The sequence below is a fragment of the Adiantum capillus-veneris genome, chromosome 10 (assembly GCF_014529385.1).
Source record: "Adiantum capillus-veneris isolate H3 chromosome 10, ASM1452938v2, whole genome shotgun sequence".
Classification (NCBI taxonomy): domain Eukaryota; kingdom Viridiplantae; phylum Streptophyta; class Polypodiopsida; order Polypodiales; family Pteridaceae; genus Adiantum; species Adiantum capillus-veneris.
Window position 1 is genome coordinate 65509939 of NC_140940.1, and position 22334 is coordinate 65532272.

Below are 22334 nucleotides of genomic sequence, written 5' to 3' on the forward strand. Positions count from 1 at the left end.
AGCTGCGAGCGTTATTTGCGGAGATGTGTACGTACTGCTACGTCAGCAGACGAGTGCGTTTTGCGGAAAATCTGCCACGTCAGCAGTCAACGCAATTTGCAAGGGTCCGTACAGTTTGCCACGTCAGCTTGTCGGCACATTTCATGGGCAGCCAGGTGTGTGTGTGTCCGAGGGACTTGCCACATCACCAGTTTGTGACAGTGAGGATCAGTACAGCCTGCCACGTCAGCATGTCAGTGCTTTTTGCAAAAAAGCTGTACGATAGCCACGTCAGCATGTCAGTGCAGATCGCGGGAATCCTTACTGTCTGTCCACGTTAGCATTCGGGCAGTATTGCCACGCCATCATTTTGTGACATACCCCCCTCTCGAAAGAATTGTAATCGCCCTCGATTACACCTGCAAAATGAGACATAAGCCATAAACCAGTTTAGTAGACACTGACTCTTAGTACAAACACACTAGACAACACAAATCCAGCACTTGCACAAAGACAACAATTACTAAACATCCAAGTCATATCACATAGAATAGCTATCACGACCAGAGATGTCTTGGATTGTATCTACTTGAGTTACACAGACACATAGATAGTTTACTGAGGAGATTTGGAGAGAGACAATCCCAGAGACAGATTACTGATTTCGGACCCTTCTCCAGAGTCATGAGCTATCACGACCAAAGATGTCTTGGACTGTATCTACTTGAGTTACATAGACACAGAGATAGTTTATTGAGGAGATTTGGAGAGAGACAATCCTAGAGACAGATTACTGATTTCTTCCCACCAGACACTGGACAGATAGAGCAGCAGCCAGTCACCAGGAGGTGTATTTTTCCTGTTGCCTTCCGTAAATAAGTACTATATATTTTTATTTATTTTATTTTTACTTGTTTTCTCCGGAACCCTTGAAAAGGTGCAAGTGGACATTGCATGGCCAGTGTGAAACGGCTGCGGCCGAATAGGTTTCTCACAGCGGGAGTCTGGGTCGGTCAGTCTGGGACTGGTCGGGCCAGTTAGCACTGAATTCTGATGAGTATGGAAGCCTGTGTGCGCCAAATGAAACCTGGGCCACTTGGAAAGTCACTTACAACTTTATAAGTCAGTGGGAACTAGAGAATTAATTCAAAAGGGGCAAACTGGACACATGGCGGCTTCTGGGGAGTTTGCTACTTCCAGTTGAAGAGGGGGCGCCCAATTTGAGAGAGGAGGCTGATTTTTGATCAGAAGTGACCTACAGTGTGTGTGTGAGTAGTGGGTGCAGGTCTACAGCTTTAATGGAAAACTTGCCTTCTCCTCTGTCTCATGTAGCGCGATGACTTGCTCTCGTGCATCTCTCTCTCCCCTTTGGCACATATGGTAGTGCCCCACTAGTTGGGCTACTCAGATGAACATGTACAATTCTGGGGGTTTATGCGCGTTTGCCAAGGCAAGAGCCTTCTGAACAGGAACCGGATTAGCTAATTGCAAATCCCCCACAGGTATGCACAGTTCCATCGCGAAAGATTGCGAGGTTGGAGAGTTTTCTCGCGTGAAAACTCGTCCAATTCATAGGGGAACTGTCCCATTGCGTGCGGGAGCCCTTGGGACACGCGTAGGCGTGTTCGCTCCGCTAAAAACGATCCGAAACAGCGAATTACAGCCTGCTGTGTTTTTCTGCAGGTTTAGGGTTTCGCACCTAAACTGCAAGGGAACACCGGGGGAGCCTCGTGTGAGCCTAGGGATGCGTGTACAGGCTTTTGGGCACCCGGCAGTGAAAAACAGGGAATTATTGCCCGCTGAATTTCTGTGACAGCTCACCAGAAAGCTTCCAGATAGTGAGGGAATCCGTCCTAGACAGGTGCTTTTGACCTACAGGGGTTTTTGCGTCGTTATGTTGCCAAAACCAGGTCGAAAACCTACGTTTTCAGCCCTCGTCAGGTTTGGACAGCTTTGTGAAAGCTTGTGCTAAGTGGTCGGGTCGTCTACCTTAATTTGAATAAAGAAATACCGAAAGGGGCGCCAGTCTTTGGGGCCTACAAGGTGTCGGTCTTGTGTGCGCAGTGACATTCTAGTCGTTGGACGCAACTGTGTTGTCTCCCCTTCTCAGTGCTCTGTGTAAAGTTAACAGGTAATTGAAATAGTACTGCCCTCTACGTTGTACAGGCCGGTTATATGGTTCCATCGAGGGGATAGTCACTTTTTCTTCAAAAAGTGCAGCGTGGATTGTTGTGGGTGAAAGCAACACAGAGCTCGTCGTTATGGCAGAGAAGAGAGACCAAGTACCTGAAGAGGGATCTTCCTCACATGGCACGGAGAAAGTTCCTTCAACTCTTCAAGAAGAGGACAGGTTGTTTAGAACTCAACTGCGTTGCTGCATGGACATGTTTCAGCAGTTGGCTAACAACCCACGGATGCAGGAGATCTTACAGGCTCCGACACAAGGTTTTCAGCTACCTATACAGGGCATGACTGAGCCGTTGCAAGAAAGGAGATTTCCAATGCGCAGAGGACTCATGATGCTCGAGGGAAAGCCCATGTGGTTGAGCAACTAGCGGTGTCCAATGATCCAAAGCAGCTTGCTTTAGCTGGACAGGAACCGTTTGTGAATGGTCAAGGGAGTAATGAACACGCTATGCGTCAGACCCTTCCATTATCTAATACTTATCTTGGTTATTTTGGAGGTGGTTCAGTGTTTCAAGCTATGGCTGGACCTTCCACATGTTATATGCCAGGGAATGTGTTTGGGACAATGCAAATAGGCATGGGTAACCCTATGTACGCGAACATGGGTGTCCAACCAGGTTTTCAGGGTGCCTACGGCCAGTTTCGAGTGCATGGAACACAATTTGGTATGGCTGGTCTTTCGTAGCCATACGTACAAAATGTAGATATGACAGTACAAAATGTAGATATGACAGGTAAAACAGTTGATGCGAGTGCTGGAATGAACAATCATGGAGCACCACTGTTTCAGGCACCTGTTTATGATAATGTGGCTCCTTTGAGTCAGCTGAAGGATTACAAGGAAGGTGGGCAGGGAGTGAAGTTTGAAACTTTCAGAGGAACTGAGGATCAATTGAAGGCTTTGACCTTCATACAACAGTTCGACGTAGCTTATGCTGAAGGAAACTTCACAGAATCTTCAAAGATACGCAAGGCTGCCACTTTCTTGAAAGGGAATGCTCTTCAATGGTGGACCGCATTGTTGAACCAGGGTCAAGCCCCAACAACGTGGGTCCAATTCCAACAGCTTTTTGCGCCTGCATGGTTGACAAACACTTTTGAAGTGGATGTGATGACAGAATGGCACGAGTTGAATGCTAAACAGTGTGCGAACTTGGAAGTGTACAATAAACAATTTTGGGCTGCACTGTTGCGAGTCACCTCTTACAGGTTTGTGCCATTGTCAGAACAGATTGAGAAGTACTGTTGTGGATTGCCCAAGAAAATCAGGGACTACTGCACAAAGACTACTGTCATGAATATGTTTCAATTGATAGAGAATGCAAGAGTGGCCAGCAATCTGTCGAAGGGAGATTCCGATGGATTTAATAGCCACAAGAAAGGGTCCCAGGGAAAACAGTTTTCAGCCAAGGGCAATGTTGCAGCGAAGCCTTCTGAGCCTCCCACAAAGAAGCCCTCCACTGAAGAAGGTGATACGTCCAAGAAGCAGTCTAAGTCTTCTTCGGGACGAGGACAAGGACAAAAGAGGCATTTTTTTGGTAAAACTTTTGAAGAACGGAAAGCTCTTAGGGAGGCCAAGAAATGCTACATTTGTGAACAAGAAGGACATTTTGCAAATGAATGCCCACAGAAGAAGTCACAGGATAAGGATGACAAGTCAGACCATAAAGGGAAGAAGCCAAAGCCAAGTGCAGGACTTGTTCCAGATTTGGTTGGAGACCAGCCAAACACAGATGCCACGGAGCTGTGCAGAGCTTGGGGCAACGTTAGAGACCAGACAATGCTGGTTTTCTTTGATCCAGGAGCTCGTGCAAATTTCATATCACCAGAATTGGCATCAAAGTTGGGCATTCGTGCAGAGGAGATGGGTATGACAGGGGAAGCAGGTTTGGCATGCCCAGGTCATTCAGAGCTTGTTACTCCCATTTTGGGAAAGCTTCGTCTGCACATTCAGAGCTATGTGGATGCGGAAGAATTTCATATTATGCCACTTGAGGGCTGTGATGTGTTACTGGGTATCCCATGGTGTTACAGGTTGCATGCTACGGTGGATACTTACAACAAAAAGATTACCCTTGTACATAGAGGAAAGACTCATGTCCTTGATGTAAAGCTTAAAGGCGAGTAGGTTCCAGTTGTTTCTGCTTCTGCTATTTCATCTGTAATAAAGAATCATCTTTCTGCGTACTTGATCTTTGCAAAAGAAGTACCTCAAGTTGTATCTAATTTGTCTACCTTAGATAAAGACAGGTCAACTTTTTTGAGTGGTTTCAGTGATTGTTTTTCGGACTCTTTGCCAGGGGAGTTACCTCCTGAGAGACCTGAGGATCATACTATAGATCTTGTGCCAGGTTCTAGTCCACCGAATAGACCACCGTACAGGGTTAGTGCAGCCCAGCAGAAAGAGATTATGAGTCAGGTCAACGAGCTTTTAGAGAAGGGGCTGATTCAGCCCAGTTCATCCCCTTTTTGTTCGCCTGTACTCTTAGTGCAGAAGAAGGATGGTTCATGGCGTATGTGCATTGACTATCGCGCCTTGAATAAGAATACCACCGAGGATAGATGACATTCTTGATCGGCTTGAGGGAGCGTCATTGTTTACAAGAATAGACCTAAAGAGTGGGTATCATCAGATACGCATTAGGCCAGAAGATGTTCATAAGACTGCGTTCAGGACAACATTTGGTCTCTATGAGTTTCTTGTCATGCCATTTGGTCTCACAAATGCTCCTGCCACGTTTAATAGAATGATGGACAAAATTTTTAGACCACATAGAAACTTTGTGGGTACCTTCTTTGATGACATGATTGTCTATTCAAAGTCTGAAGAGGAGCATAGGAATCACTTGAATGCAGTTTTTAATGAGTTACGTAAGAACAGGCTACTCATTAATGAAAAGAAGAGTGAATTCTTTTTGCAAGAGATTCACTTCCTTGGGCACATTGTTTCAAAGGATGGGGTACGCATGGATCCTGCTAAAGTGGAAGCAATTAGGTCATGGCCAGACTTGAAGTCCGTACATGACATTCGAAGCTTTCTAGGCTTATGTTCCTAGTACAGGAAGTTCATCCGAAATTTTGCTGAGATTGCTTCTCCACTCCATGCACTACAAGGAAAAGGAGTTACTTTCAAGTGGACAGCCAAGGAAATTTTAGCGTTCAAACACTTGAAAGAGAAGTTGACTTCAGATCCGGTAATCATTTTGCCAGATCTTTCGAAACCTTTTGTGGTTCAGTGTGATGCGTGTGGCCATAGTCTTGGTGCAGTTCTAATGCAGAATGGCCGAGTAGTCGCATATGAGAGCAGAATTCTTTTGAAGACTGAAAGAAACTTGCAAGTCTATGAGAAAGAATCGCTGGCAGTAAGTCATGCTCTCACTAGTTGGAAACACTATCTGCTAGGGGCTGATTTTGTTGTCCAAACAGATCATCAAACCTTGCGATATTTTCTCACACAGACGAAGTTGTCTGAGAAGCACATGCGATGGGCAAACATCTTGTCAATGTTCCATTTTCAGATTGTGCATGTGCAAGGGAAAAAGAACGTGGTGGCTGATGCCTTGTCACGAAAGCCCCAAATTTGAGCAGTGTCAATTCCGTACCATTGTGAACTACACGAAATGAAGACACAATATGCTGAAGATTCAGATTTTGCAAGGATCTATGACCAGCTTGTTGATGGGTAACATCATGAGCACTATATGCTTAAGAATGACTTTCTCATGATGCATGGAAAGTTATGCGTTACTAAACAGTTACGGCCAAAGATTTTGATGGAAAGTCATGCTCCACCTTATGCTGGGCATCGTGGAATTGATGGGACAGTGAAAGGGGTTGAGGCATTCTTCTATTGGCCAACTTTACGTCAAGATGTTGACACATTTGTAAGATCATGCTTAGTATGCCAAAAAGTCAAATTTGACAGACAAAAGCAACCGGGATTGTTGCAGCCATTGCCGATCCCTGATAGGCCATGGGAAAGCATAGCAATGGACTTTATCTTTGATCTTCCAAGGTCGCAAACAGGCAATGATGGGATTTGGACTATCATTTGTAGGTTCAGTAAGCAGGCCCATTTCATTCCTGTGAGGAAGAAGATAAAGCCAGAACAGATGGTCAAGATATTTATGAGCAATATCTTTAAATATCACGTGATGCCTTAGTCAATTGTTAGTGACAGGGATCCACGTATGACGAGTCTTTTCTGGAAGGCATTGTTTGAGAACATGGGCACTACGTAAAGTTCTCTTCTTCGTTTCATCCGCAAACTGATGGACAGTCAGAAGAGGCGAATTCTACTGTTCTGGACCTGCTCAAATGTTATGTGTCAGAGCACAAGGCAACTTGGGAACACCATCTTCCATTGGTTGAATATGCTTACAATAACACTGTGCATACGTCAACAGGTAAGGCACCATTTGAGATAGTGGAAGGAGGGAAGAAAGTCCCGCCCATTTTGCAGACTAAGGACAAGATTTTTGAGGCAGACAAGTATGTGCAAGATATGGATGAAACATACAGGAAGATAAAGATTGCTCTTGAGAAGACTTAGGCTAAGCAAAAGAAAGCTGCTGCTTGTCACCGTCCTGAACTTGTATTTTCACTTGGTGATTGGGTGCTTTTGCGCTTTGACAAGGCAAGGTTAAGGAAAAGGAAAGTTAAGGAACGCTTGTTTCCTAAGCTCAGTATGCAATATTATGGTCCTTTTCAGATTTCAGAAAAGATCAGCGATGTAGCTTACAGATTAAAGCTACCTGAAGGCTGGAAAATACATAATGCTTTTCATGTCAGCCTTCTAAGACCCTTTGTTGGTGATGTGCCAGAGAATATGCTTGATGAGGAACAACCCGAAGTGGAAGAATTGGATGAAACCTTGTTCCTGAACAGATATTGGCACATAAAGAAAGAAAGGTTAGAGGAAAGGTGGCAAGGCGCTATTTGGTGAAGTTCAAGAACTATCCATCGTTGGATGCCAAATGGATGGAAGAGTCTGAATTGGTTGATTCACCTCAGCTATTGCAATTGTATCTTGAAGCCTTTCAAATGGAACCCACAGTGGCTTGATGTAGCCTTTTCTGGAGCAAGGCAAGAGCATGGTTCATGATGCTCAAGAGAGTAGTTAAGCAATTGTATCTACTCTTTCCATACAGAATTTAGCTAGAGAAGTTTGTGCTTGAGAGTACACTAGAAGACTTCTATGCTTGATATATGTGTCGTAGCCAGGTTGGTGGGATTGTTTAATCGTCCAACGCTACATTTCCGGAAGCATGTATATCTTGGATTCCCATCATAGAATATATGTGATATCAGGAGATACCGCATGTATTATTGGCATGCAAGCGAGGTCGCTTGTAGTATTTCAAGGGTGGGGTGTGTCACCAGGAGGTGTATTTTTCTTGTTGCCTTCCGTAAACAAGTACTATATATTTTTATTTATTTTATTTTTACTTGTTTTCTCCGGAACCCTTGAAAAGGTGCAAGTGGACATTGCATGGCCAGTGTGAAACGGCTGCGGCCGAATAGGTTTCTCACAGCGGGAGTCTGGGTCGGTCAGTCTGGGACTGGTCGGGCCAGTTAGCACTGAATTCTGATGAGTATGGAAGCCTGTGTGCGCCAAATGAAACCTGGGCCACTTGGAAAGTCACTTACAACTTTATAAGTCAGTGGGAACTAGAGAATTAACTCAAAAGGGGTAAACTGGACACATGGCGGCTTCTGGGGAGGTTGCTACTTCCAGTTGAAGAGGGGGGCGCCCAATTTGAGAGAGGAGGCTGATTTTTGATCAGAAGTGACCTACAGTGTGTGTGTGAGTAGTGGGTGCAGGTCTACAGCTTTAATGGAAAGCTTGCCTTCTCCTCTGTCTCATGTAGCACGATGACTTGCTCTCGTGCATCTCTCTCTCCCCTTTGGCACATATGGTAATGCCCCACTAGTTGGGCTACTCAGATGAACATGCACAATTCTGGGGGTTTATGCGCGTTTGCCAAGGCAAGAGCCTTCTGAACAGGAACCGGATTAGCTAATTGCAAATCCCCCACAGGTATGCACAGTTCCATCGCGAAAGATTGCGAGGTTGGAGAGTTTTCTCGCGTGAAAACTCGTCCAATTCATAGGGGAACTGTCCCATTGCGTGCGGGAGCCCTTGGGACACGCGCAGGCGTGTTGGCTCCGCTAAAAACGATCCGAAACAGCGAATTACAGCCTGCTGTGTTTTTCTGCAGGTTTAGGGTTTTGCACCTAAACTGCAAGGGAACACCGGGGGAGCCTGGTGTGAGCCTAGGGATGCGTGTACAGGCTTTTGGGCACCCGGCAGTGAAAAACAAGGAATTATTGCCCGCTGAATTTCTGTGACAGCTCACCAGAAAGCTTCCAGATAGTGAGGGAATCCGTCCTAAACAGGTGCTTTTGACCTACAGGGGTTTTTGCGTCGTTATGTTGCCAAAATCAGGTCGAAAACCTGCGTTTTCAGCCCTCGCCAGGTTTGGACAGCTTTGTGAAAGCTTGTGCTAAGTGGTCGGATCGTCTACCTTAATTTGAATAAAGAAATACCGAAAGGGGCGCCAGTCTTTGGGGCCTACAAGGTGTCGGTCTCGTGTGCGCAGTGACATTCTAGTTGTTGGACGCAACTGTGTTGTCTTCCCTTCTCAGTGCTCTGTGTAAAGTTAACAGGTAATTGAAATAGTACCGCCCTCTACGTTGTACAGGCCGGTTATAGCCACCACTGCAAAGCTCAGCCCATACTCACACCCGTGGTACTCTCATTGACCAAGCATTGGAGCTAGGGAGATCGAGACGCCCACGACTGAGGAGAGGAGCTTCACAACATCGACGGTGACTACAACATAGGATTCGAGCCATACTATCTCGACATTTAGAGTACAGATGAGGACGTATTCATCATTTATTATATCACCCTCTTGTATTGGGCACCCATTGTATCAGTGGTCACACGTACCCCATAGATTTCCAACTCATAGCATTTCTAGATTCATTTTTGTATCTCTTTTTTGTACCTAGACATGGTATCAGGTTCACCAGTTTGTGTCACAAACTGCTAACATGGCATAACCAATTGATAATAAGTTGTTCCCAACTTATGGGCAATTGCTGAGGGGACAAAGGGACACAAAGGAAATTAAAATTCCGTAAGTGCTACTAATGTGGCTGGCTGTACCGATGCCGCAAATTGCGTTGACAGTGTTGAGGTGGCACATCTGTACGGATTTCCGAGAAAAGCGCTTGCAGCTTTTGGGCTTCTTGCTTTTGAGTTATTGCTTTTTGGCTCTGAAGGAACCCAAAGGCCTCACTCTCCAGAGCATCTGGACGCAAAGTCTGAGAGCAAAGGACCCTCGAGAGTTGTACTTTGCTCAAAGATTAATACAAAAAGAAATACCGAAAGGGGCGCTAGTTTTGTTACCATATACATGTGGTAGTGATGTGTGTGAACGTTGTGAGCGGGATGAAAACACACACAGCGCCTCTATAATGACCCGACACACACTCTTGGAAAGATACACACACACACTATGGGGCACCACTCGGCTTAGACAACACACCTGGCCGAGACAGGGAACACACCTCTGGAGTGAGAGGAGAGAAACTATCCACTTGTCCACTTCACACAGACACACACACCCAAAAAACTCAGCTCAAAAGAGGAGAATTTATGATGTTTAGATACAATTGAGCTTGGGCCAACACCAATGGGGCAAATAGCTCACACAATATGGGTAAAAGAAGCCAGATACAATCACAAATTGGAGAAGAAACTTCGCTCATAGGAGAAACTTACACAGAAAAACAGCAGGAAAAGAGTGAGGAATTTGGCAAAATGGACAGCGCCATCGCGTCCGGAACGGCCCAAAACCCCAGTTTACAATGTCAAAGTGCTCAAATCCGACCTCGGATGAGCAGTTTACGGCCAAAACAGGCTCCAAAATGAGCAAAAACACAGCTGCGGCTGTTTCTCCTCTCTTCTCCACGTTTTTTTTGGTCTTCTCTCTGTTTTTTCAGTTCCCACACTTAGCTTTATTAGTTGGGCACCCTTGGCCTTTTCGATGACCTCAAACGGACCCCGAACAGGCCAAAAATTGACCTCGCAGTGCATAGTTGTCACCTTTTTGCATCATTCGCACACCTGGCACTCAGCTTTTTTCCACTAATGCATCTCGCCACCACGTGAAGTGGCCCCAAAAAGTGGTCCTAATGATGACCTTTCTGCATAACTCTCACCAGAAAACACCCACGTTGTGTCCGTCCTTATCTGCGTGCAAATATTGACTTCGTTCGCCCTCCTGACGCCACTAGATGCCATCTGACGCACCTGCTGACCTCACGTCGTCGGCCCGCGGATAGCTTCCTCGAGAAGTTTTACGCGCTACCAAATCCTCCTTATTGTAGAAAAAACACACTAGTATTGATAATAGTGAAAATCGCTGCACTATGTACATGCTCTCCTACCTGTACACATGTGGGTCCCACGTAACCACCTGGCTCTGGAAAATGTGCAAACCTTTATTTCATGCACCATGCATGGATATGTACATATGTGCAATTCCTTGCTCCAAAAAACTCCTGACAACGTGTACACTAGGACCGCCGGGGCATTTTTTCCCTCTTAGGAGGTTTTTTCCCCGTGCATTGTATATACGCCCATCACTCTAGGGCTATCTATCTTTCCATTGCACACTAAGAAATACACTCTCTATTGTGTGCTTGAGCTTCCTTAGTCTTCTCCAAGCTGTGTGCATTTCCTTGCAACCCTAATTCCAACAATTGGTATCAGAGCAGGTTGCGTCCTCCCGGGCTGAGTCGCCAGTTGCTCCAGCACATGCCTGCTCACTCTCTCTGATTTCAGTGAGGTTTGGCTAGTGTTCGCAGTTCAACAAAAATTTCGGGTAAGCTCGTAGAGCTTAATCTGCTCAGATATCTGATTCGGGCTCATTTTGGCCTCCATTTCCATTACAGGCAGGTCTGCAAAGGCAATTTCGTCATTTTATGCAGAATTTTTGTCAGTGCCCTTTTCTGCATAACAGGTGCCTTACAGTCTTCTACGGTTTATGCTACATAGCACGTGTTCATTTCTCCTCTTTTCAAGCAGTTTTCACATTAGGTGCAACATTTACCATGGCTAACAACAACACAGATGTGTTCAAGATGTTTGCTGCTAAGGACAGGTTGGATGGGGACAATTACCCTATGTGGGCTTATATGATGCAACATGTTCTTGTGTCAAAGGGCGTTTGGAACATTTTGCAGGGCATTGATGTACGTCCTAGTTGTGAGGATGTAGGCGATGTTGAGGATGTTGTAGGTCTTGTTGCAAGGATTGCTGCTATTAGAGTTGTTTTGCCTACGTCAGAACAAGCTCGTTGGGATGTAAAGGATACGCAGGCTTATGCATTGATTGCGTTGTCTGTGAAGCGTACCATTGTTCCTCACATTCGCTCAACAAAATCTGCAAAACAGACTTGGGATATTCTAGCAAGTCTTATGTAAGCCGCAATGAGGCTAAAATTCCTTTGCTGCGTAAAGAGCTGGAATCGAAGATTATGCATGAGGAAGATGATATGGACACTTTCCTTGCTGGTGTCAAGGATATCAATGAGCAACTTATTTCTGCAGGTGAAGTCATTTCAGACAGTTCCCTTGTGCAGATTGTTCTTGATGCATTACCAGATTCCTACCAGACTTTTGCTAGTACTTGGAGACTTATGACCCAAGGAAATCCTGAAGTTGTCAAGTTTGATGCATTATGCACATTGCTGTTGCAAGAGTCACTTTCCAGAAAAAACAGGACTAGGCAGCGTGCAGTTGAACAGGCTTTTATTGCTTCTCAAAGAAAGGGTGGTAACAGTAATGCAGCCACTTCTTATGGTTCTGCTGCGAGTGGCAAAAATTATGTTCCTAATGTTTCTGTTGGCAGCACTTCGTCTGGCAATTCTGGTGATAAGGGCAAAAAGAAGATGCGTTGCCATTATTGTAAAGCTAACGATCACTTGATCAAACAGTGTCCTAAGTTGAAGGCCAAAGAGGCTAAGAAGAAAGAGGGTGGTTCCACTGCAAATGCTGGTTCCACTACCAATGCAGCCATTGTTGAGTCTTCTGTGAAAGGAGACTGTGATGCTGATGTTGATGCAAAATGGGCTTTTAGTGCAGAGTGCACTTACAATCCCGTTGTCCATGATGCATGCATGTCAGTTGCTGCAGATTCACATGTGTGGTATTTTGACAGTGGTGCTACAAAGCACATTATCTCACATTGTAAATTGTTCACCTCTCTCGAGTCTGTCCCTCATGGAAATTTAGTCACTTATGCCAACAATGCCTCTTATCCGGTTCAGGGAGTTGAAAAGATTGTGCTTACTGCTGCAAATGGCGGTTCCTTCACACTTGTTGATGCACTATATGTACCTGTTATTAAGAAGAATCTTTTGTCTGTATCTGCACTTGCTAGACTTGGACTTGTAGTCAAATTTGTGGATGACAGATGTACAGTTCATGATCTCAGTTTGGTGATGAAATTGTTGCATCTGGCCTTTTGTGCCGTGGGCTGTATAAGCTCACTTTGTATGACAAGTGTGGACAAAATTTTGTAGATGCAGTTGTAGATTCAAGGGCTATTTCAGATGCAAAACTTTGGCATGTACGTTTTGGTCATCTGAATTTTGCCACTTTGCTGCGTTTGTAGAAATCTGATATGGTTGCTTCTTTGCCGCCTCTTGAAGCACCTGCCAAGCATGTTTGTGAAGGCTGTATTTTGGGTAAGATGCAGCGTTCGAAGTTTCCAAAGGATGGTTCAATTAGGGCCACATGCAGGTTGCAGCTTGTGCATAGTGATGTTTGTGGGCCCATGCAAACTCCGTCCTTGGGGCAATTACCTTTACTTCGTGACTTTCATTGATGATTACTCCAGGCATGCATGGGTATTTCCGTTTAAAGCGAAGTCCAAAGTTTTTATGTGCTTCAAACAATTTCTGGCTATGGCTGAAAATGTCTCGAAATGTACTATGGACACCCCGTTCCGATCGAGGGGGGGAGTATATGTCTCATGAATTTAATGCATTTTTGGATAGTCATGGGATAAAACACCAATGTACAGTGCCTTATATGCCTCAGCAAAATGGTGTTGCTGAGAGGAAAAACAGGTCACTTACGGAAATGGCACGATGTATGGTCAAAAGTCAAGCTTTGCCGCATTCTTTTTGGCTTGAGGCCATCATGCGTGCCACTTACGTACTTAACAGGTATCCTACGAAAGCTTTGCAGTCTATTACTCCATATGAAGCATGGCATGATAGAAAGCCTTCTATTGAGCACATGCGTGTTTTTGGCTGCTTGGCATATGCTTTGGTGCCACAAACACAGCGTAGAAAATTGGATGATAAGGCTGTCAAATGTATTTTTGTTGGTTATAGTGCTGAAAGCAAAGGTTATAGGTTGTATCATCCGCAAACAAAGCGTATTCTGGTTTCACGGGATGTAGTGTTTGTGGAAGATTCTGTTCAACACATTGTATGTAAAGCGTGAGGTTGATGTACTTTTCATTGTGGTTCTTTATGCTGATGGATTGCTGATCACTGGACCAAATGAGAGACATATTGCTGAATTTAAGGCTGATTTGAATGCTACTTTCAAGATGAAAGATTTGGGGCTGTTGCATCATTACTTGGGTATACAGTTTAAGCAGTGTGATGGTGGTATTTCCTTGTGTCATAAAAGTTACATAGAGACATTGCTATGTAAGTTTGGACTTGAGGATTGCAAACCTATTGCCACTCCCATGGAAACAGGTTTGAAATTGAGTCTTCATGATGCTGGTGATCCTGTAGATGTCACTCTTTACCAAACTGCTATTGGATGTCTCGTTTACGGATATTCAATTTGCAGTCTCATAGGTCAACAGATTTATGCATAGCCGAGGGTCTAAGCATTGACAGGTTGTCAAGAGGATTTTTGGCTACCTTAGTGGCACTTTACATCTTGGCTTGTTTTATCCCAAGGGGGGATCATTGCCGCCAGACTTACATGCTTTTTCAGACTCAGATTGGGCTGGTTGTTTTGACATGCGAGTGTTCACAAGTGGTTTTTGTTTCATGCTTGGCAGTTCATGTATATCATGGTTGAGCAAGAAGCAGCCTACTGTGGCCACTTCGAGTTGTGAGCCTGAGTACAGGGCAGTCTTCACAGCTACGGTTGAGTGTGTATGGCTCAGACGCCTTATGGCTGATTTGGGTGTTGGACAGGACACTGCCAACACTATCTACACTGATAGTCAGAGAGCATTGGCAGTTGCGAGGAACCCAGTTTTTCATGCTCGCACAAAGCACATTGAGGTGCATTACCACTATGTCAGGGAGAGGCTCTCAGTAGGAGAGATCAACTTGGCTTATGTGCAAACACAGGACAACCTTGCAGATCTTTTCACAAAGGCATTGTCTCGTAAGAAGCTTGAAGCTTTCCACAAAGCTTTGGGCTTACTCCCCTTTGTGGACTAATCATGTCTTCAGAGCATGGCACTTCCCTTTACTCATGTGCGAGCTCTCGTTCACCGCATCACTCTAGGGGGGATTTGTTACCATATACATGTGGTAGTGATGTGTGTGAACACGCTAGGACCGCTCGGGCATTTTTTCCCTCTTGAGGAGGTTTTTCCCCCCGTGCATTATATATACGCCCATCACTCTAGGGCTATCTATCTTTCCATTGCACACTAAGAAACACACTCTCTATTGTGTGCCTTGAGCTTCCTTAGTCTTCTCCAAGCTGTGTGTGTTGCCTTGCAACCCTAATTTCAACAAGTTTTTGGGGCCAATCTCTCTTGGCACGGAACTACGCCGGGCCGTGTCGACTCAACTGTGATTTGATTTTGTGAAGTGTTCTAAGTAAATCTCTCTCATGTCGCGACAGATCCTAGACTTGGAGTGTCCAAGTTTGTTACAGTGATATTAGAGCTCAATCGATTTCTCTTCTAACGGGAAAACCGATTCCTTTTCTCGTGACACACGTGGATTTAGGCAAGAATCAAATGACTCCTCTTGCTACCTTGGAAATGGGAGGCGGTATGGAAAATTCAAGTGGATTAGCAGCGCACGAGTACGGGCCACCTCGGCCTACGGAGTATCAGCACAAGGAGATGCAACATGAGGAGCAGGAAAGAAAAGCTAAATATCAAGAATTGAACAAACCCTCAAAAGAGGTTTGGACCAGTGAGATAGAGTCAAAAAGTGACAAAGGTTGGTGAGTCTATGAGTGTCCCATCACATTATAAGAATTATCCCTTGCAGGAAATAAGAATCATCATGGAACAACCCATGAGATAGCCTGGACGATTATTCTCTTTCAAGAAGGGAAGATGTCACAAACTGCTGACGTGTCAAAGCCCTGAAGAATAAAGCCAACTTGCAGATGTCGGCCGAGGGGCCTAAACCCTAAGAAGAACAAGTAATAGAAGAAGTCCTACCAACTTAAAGTGACAAAGGATTCAAATAAAGCTGGACTCTCACACACACACACACACAAAAGACTTGTGCAAACTAACGACGTGGCAGATTTTCGAAAATTGCACTGACAAGATGACGTGGCAAGTTCAACAGATTTTTGCGTTTTGTGTTGACTACTGTACGGATTTCCATGATTTACGCTGACAGCTTTTTGGCATTGCTTTTGGACCAGAAGCTTTTGAGTTTTGAAGGCTTTTCATGTAAATTGCTTTTGGGGCCTAGGGCCTTTAAATATGTGCTAAGGGCTCATTCTCTGGCATGCTTCCCGGAGAAGGTGCAGAGTCTCGAGTACCGGCTTGTACTGTGTTGATGCAATATAAAGAAATACCGAAAGGGGCGCCAAGGTTTGGGGCCAATACTCTCTGGGGTGGAATTCTGCCACTCCATGTCGCGTCGTCTCTCTCTCTCTCTCAATTCAGTTGTTATTGAAGTGCTAAAAGTCTGTTCAGTCTGTTCTTTTCTATTGGCACGTGGTGCCCGTCTTGTGACACACAAACTGATGACATGGCTGCCCAGTTGTGTGATGTGGTTGCCCAGTACACACACACACACACACTTCCCCTTGGCAATGGACTCTCGGAAAGGCTGGCATACCCGCGGATGTTGAATGTTGACGTGGTAGGCACTGTACGGACAGGCCGGAAAACACAGACAGGCCGACACGTGGCATCCCATAAATCGCGGCGCTTTTTGCAGCAGTCCTGGCGCAGCTTTTGACCTTGCTTTTGTTTACGCAATTGCTTGAGAGAGAGAGAGAGAGAGAGAGAGAGAGAGAGAGAGAGAGAGAGAGAGAGAGAGAGAGAGAGAGAGAGAGAGATTTACTTAAAAAAAAAAAGGACTCCGCTTCACTCTCTCAAGAGAGATTTAGTGAGAGGGACAGCTTTTGATTTTGAAGCTTTTGGGCTTTGCTTTTGGCATCCCTTGTAAAACCTTTATAAGAGTCTTTGGGCTCTCACTTCTCAGAGCATCTGGACGCAGAGTCTGAGAGTGAGTCCGGACTACTCGCTTGTACTTTGAGTTGCAGATTAATATAAAAAGAAATACCGAAAGGGGCGCCAGTCTTTGGGGCCAATATTTCTAGGCACGGAACTCCACCGGGCCAGTGTCGAATCAATTGTGAACTGTGAAGTGTTTTGAAGTATATTCTTGTGGTGTCGCAGTAGAATCTCGACTTGGAGTGTCCAAGTCTGTTACATACTGCTTTTGAGTTAGAAGCTTTTGAGTTACTGCTTTTGGGGCTCTGCTTTTGGGGCTCTGCTTTTGGCATTCCTTTGTAAGAATAAAAGGAACCCAATGGCCTCACTTTGCGGAGCATGTGGACGTAGAGTTTGAGAGCAAAGGACCCTCGGGAGTTGTACTTTGCTCAAAGATTAATACAAAACGAAATACCGAAAGGGGCACCAGTTTTTGGGGCCAATCTCTCTTGGCACGGAACTACGCCAGGCCGTGTCGACTCAACTTAACTGTGATTTGATTCTGTGAAGTGTTCTAAGTGAATCTCTCTCGTGTCGCGACATATCCTAGACTTGGGGTGTCCAAGTTTGTTACAGTTTGTAACGGATTGGTCTCATAGGTCATTTTGGCCTTTTGAAGACGTTAATAGATCATTTCATTTCTTTTTTTCCTCTCTCTCTCTCTCTCTCTCTCTCTCTCTCTCTCTCTCTCTCTCTCAACCATGCACGCACACATGCGGTGCACATACATAGTCGCAAAAGCTATGTTTCAATTTGATTGATGACTTTAATGCTTTTCAGGCTGTTCAGTTTACAATCTAGGAACTGGTCGTGGTACATCTGTTTTGGAGATTGTTGCTGCTTTTGAGAGGGCATCAGGGAAGGTATAAAATGCTGATAGAATGTGTTAATGAGATTTTGATATGGTGATGTTGACCACTTTGGTCTAATGATGCTTCATGCTTAATGTACGCATTTGGCAGAAAATACCACTTAAATTTATTGGTCGTCGTGCTGGAGATAGCAGTGAAGTATATGCTTCTACAGAGAAGGTTGAAAGGGAGCTCCATTGGAGGTATGATCCTTAGTAATTAAAGATGATGTATGCTATGATACATTGCCTGAAGTGATATGCTTTGGTGTACATGAAGTTGGAATTGGTCAAGCTTGGTTATGTACCTTTGACATTGAAATCTTTTCGTTGCAGGGCTCGCTATGGCATAGATGAGATGTGTCGTGATCAGTGGAACTGGGCTAGGGAAAACCCATGGGGCTACAGAGCTCCAGATTCCATGCAGCAGTCGGTCGAAAGCAGTCGGTTCTAAATAGTTGTATAGACAACATCCAACAGTTACTGGAGCTCGATTTGATGGAGCTGCATATCTCCACTTTTAATCCAGCTTTAGTTTTGGACATCCCTAACATAGCATAAATTTAAACTGACATCCCCAGCAACTCCATCAAAGTAAAGCCAGCTCCCAATCTGTTGAAACATAGCATAGCAGGATTTTGTAGAATTACAGAATTAGTTGCAGGCATCAATGGAAAGAAAGGCGGTTTGAAGACATGGTTGTAAGGACACAAATTGGCACGACTTCACCCAAAGTGCTTTCGTGTCTTCAAACACTAAATATTTTTGACGAGGGAATATTGTATGATAGAAGGAAATCCCTGTAAATGGTGGCTTAAAGCTGAACTCTCTGGTTGAGCAGTTTAATCAATCGCCTTGGCAGGGAAGGGTGCATATGAGATTAACAAATTCAGATGTATTCAGGTTGAACACTGCAGGAACGAAAGAGAGCAAGGGTCCTTCATAAGCTTATTTGTATCTGTAGGACTGTATTGTTACTTGGTTGTTTGGGTTGGCTTTGCCAGGGCTGAAGCAGGTCAAGGAAAATCAACCGTCTTTTGACAAGGTATGGCCTATTCTCATCCCATAGCGTACAATTTGGTAAGACATGCCCTCAAGCAATTAGGAGAGCTGTTTGAAAGGCTATAGCATATTACCTTCAATGCTCACCCCACTGCTAATGTATGCTTAGCATTATCCATTTTTATGTTGAGAATGGCAAAGGCACTTGAGGCATTTGTCTAGCATATGCTGGGCCAAAGGGAAGAAAAATAGAAAATGACTTTTGTGAGCCTGATCCTTATTGTGTGTGCTAGTAGTACTGTAACTGTGCTCATCAATTTAACCAAACTATTAGTAAACAATGTTTCTGGTAAAAAAATTCCGCCTACTATACTCCTTGGAGTAGAATGTTGTTTTAAGCTTGTGCGGCCTGTTTGGATGCCGATGTGCCAAGCTTTATTCTCTTGAGCAACTTAGTTATTAAACCATACAATGGCTTGGCCACTGTTGCCCATACATAAATAAAGCATCGATAGTATCCACAATGGCCCATGAAAGCTTGCACTTCACGACTTGCAGTGCATCGTGCCAATTGAGCGATAGCTTTGATCTGTGATAATGGAACTCTCATAGCTTTGTTTGGACAATCTCTATGATTAAAGAGGTTAATGTCTGTACGTTGCAGTGGTCCAGGGCTGTGTTCTTTGTCTCAAATATCGTTGGCTTTGGAAGATTGGATACATTGGAATGTATGGTAAATGTTCCTTTCAAGTTTCACTTCATTTGTTCAGAAGGTAACTAACCATGTTTTCCAAGCTTGACATATTCCACAATATGCATTAGACTATGGCGACACTGTTTCTGGGCTTTTTGGGAATCCTCTGATTGGTTTATATAATCACTGATGTGATGCCAAGAACATTTCAACTTACAGTGAACTTCAAATCTGCCCTTGCTCTTCTATGTAGCTTCAATGCTGCCACAAGTTTTCATGGCTCCTTAGCCTGATCATGTTTGGACAATAAAGCACTTACCTTGCTTTTATTAAGTGCTTAAGAAAAAGGTGTGAGAGAAATGCGCCCCCCCCCCCCCGCCCCCCCCTTTCAAAAAAAGAAAGCCGCCCCCGCAAATGAGAAGCATTACCACACTAAATAGGAACCTAGAGCCCTTAACTGAAGTAGAACAGCCAATGATGATTATGCTAAAACTTCAAGAGCACACCTTTACGTTCAAAAATCTTAAAACACCCCTTCCCTTCCTCTGTCCCACTACTCGAAAAAATCCATTGTCTTGGCCATGTTTTTCAAGGGCAAACTAGTACGCTAGACAATAGGAATTTATTCCAAAATCTAAAATATTCACCGGAATTATTGTTGGGTTTTCAAGCCCTTTACCATAGAAAACACCCCCTATTATTCAATTGATAGGCACCACTCCTTTTGTGGAGTATGCATGGCAAGGCAACACACATATTTATGCTAAAAGCTTTTGAATTGAAAATATAGTGTCTTTCTTTGTTGTGTCGTAGCTTCTCTCTCTCTCTCTCTCTCTCTCTCTCTCTCTCTCTCTCTCTCTCTCTCGTCTTGTCACCTTCTTTGCACGCTCCAATAGCTTCCATGGTTGCTCGCTTCCATCCTCCCTAGGACGTCATATTGTTGTAGTGGGCAAGGCTTGATTACGAGCGACTACGAGCCATCATTGGGAAAATTTCGATAGCATATTAAAAGGAAGCTATAAAAAGCTTTTGTTTGCAACGATTAAAAAACCCCTCTTCAATCTACAAAGAATATCAAGCATGGCATAAAAGGTGGATAAATTCAATGGAATGGACTTTCATACTTGGCAAATTAAAGTGAAAGGCTATCTTATGCGGAAAATATTGTGGAGTGTCGTGAAGCCCCTATCAACTGACGAAGCAGGCACATTGGTTGCATGACGAGAGCGCTATCTGTCGAGCAACAACACAAGGACAAGCAAGCATTACATATTATTCAGATATCTCTCAAAGATATAGACTTTATTTCTAGTGTTGCTTGGATACAATTAGAGAAGGCTTTGGGTGCTAAAGCTAAGTATTCAATGATGAGCATAAAGATGGAGTTGTACTCTCTTGGTATGTGTGTCGATGAAAACATTACATCTTTAGCTAACAGATTGAAGAGTATTAAGACTCAACTTGTTTATGTCGAAGCCCAAGTGCTAGAAGAAGATCTCATGGCTGTTTTGTTAAAAAGTTTGCATGATGGATTCCATCAGATTGTCGTTGTTTTAAAAGAGAAATATCCGTTGGATGGTATCATCAATTCATTGCAAGAAGAATAAAAAAGGGTATCTCGTACCAACTCTCTCATTATTCCTAGTGCATATATAGTATTCCCTACAGTATTCCCCACCAGTTCTTATGATACTCCCAGTGCCTATGCAGTCACTAATTGTTCTTCTACTTACATTGCAATCTGATAGTTATTTGGCATTGGGTGCTATTTTTGGATGAAGTGCACCAACAATCACCTTGCCCAACTCTTATGTTGCAAGTATGATACCTTCAATGGGGCGAGTTGCACTTGGCATGTCCAAACACTTTGAAAAGAGTGTTCCTAACCCACCATGAAGTACAAAGGTTATCACACTGCTTGTGGTAGATTGATTCACCCTAAAGCCCCTCAGGATCTACATCTTGCCCAAAAATGTTTGATAGTTGCTCCATGAAAAATTGTGGGACTCCTCTTATAGGATGCGTTGAGCTTCAATCTTGCCACTTATATCCGGATTCTGCATTATGGGCATTTCTTGACAAAGAAAACCATACCAACCATATCAAACCATTTCCAAAGTTTAAAGACAAACAAAATATACACCATTAATTTGAAGTACAACATCCAACTGTACCAAAGAGGTAGTAGACAAGAAAACTTAATACTCTAACACAAACAAATCGAGTCATTTCAAGATGCACATAAAGATTTATGACAATCAAAAGATGCAGAATCATCCCAGTATTAATCATTAGTGCTTGAAGGTTACAAAAATGGGGTTACAAAACTTTGATGTCCTATGAAAGGTTGCCTCCGACACCCGAACTCCAATGCTCCGATCGAAAGGTTTTGTGGAAGTTGTTCCTGACATGCGTGATCCAAAAAAATTTATACCACACGTCATCACTTAAATTAAACAACTTGAAATGTACAATTACAAATAATTGATAAAATTAAACAACTTAATTGTACAATTGTGACAAACAAGAAAAGCCAAATCATTGATATTATATGAAATGATTACACATGTGGTAGTGACGTGCGTGAACACACTTAGGACCGCCAAAGCATTTTTTCCCTCACTAGGACTCGGTTTTCCCCCCTGTGCCTTGTATATACGCCCATCACTCTAGGGCTAACTTATCTTTCCACATCACACTAAGTAATACTACTCTTTGTTGTGTGCCTTGAGCTTCCTTTGTCTTCTCCAAACTATGTGTGTTTTTCTACAATCCTATTTTCAACAATTGGTATCAAAGCAGGTTGTGTCCTCCCGGGCTTAGTTACCAGCATTGTCAGCACAAGCTTGCTCACTTTCTCAGAATTTAGTGAGCTTTGGTGAGCATCAACAAGTCGACAAATACTTTGGGCAAGCTTGTTGAGCTTGGTTTGCTCATATTTTCCATTCGGGCTCATTTCGCCTTCGTTTCCACTACAGGAAGTACTGCACATGCAATTTCGTCCTTTTGTGCAAAATTTCTCTCAGTGCCATCTTTTGAATAATAGCTCCCTTATAGCTTGTTTGAGTTGTGCTATATAGCACGCTTTAGTCCCACTTCATTTCTCCTCTTTTCGAGTAGTTTTCACATCAGGTGCAAGCATTTTC

The 22334-nt window shown here is 43.9% G+C and overlaps 1 protein-coding gene across 4 annotated transcripts in view; it reads left to right on the forward strand.

The window, feature by feature from the left end:
- The window catches only part of LOC147448972 (UDP-glucose 4-epimerase GEPI48-like), a 37037-nt gene extending 18599 nt beyond the window's left edge, over nt 1-18438 (forward strand). For all 4 annotated transcript variants that reach the window (XM_086521363.1, XM_086521360.1, XM_086521361.1 and 1 more), the window contains 3 exons: nt 17423-17505; nt 17605-17696; nt 17829-18438. In XM_086521363.1, the coding sequence (XP_086377489.1) occupies nt 17423-17505; nt 17605-17696; nt 17829-17946 (293 nt within the window). In that variant the 3' untranslated portion in view covers nt 17947-18438. The remainder of the gene's footprint in view (nt 1-17422; nt 17506-17604; nt 17697-17828) is intronic.
- Nucleotides 18439-22334: the final 3896 nt, after the last annotated feature.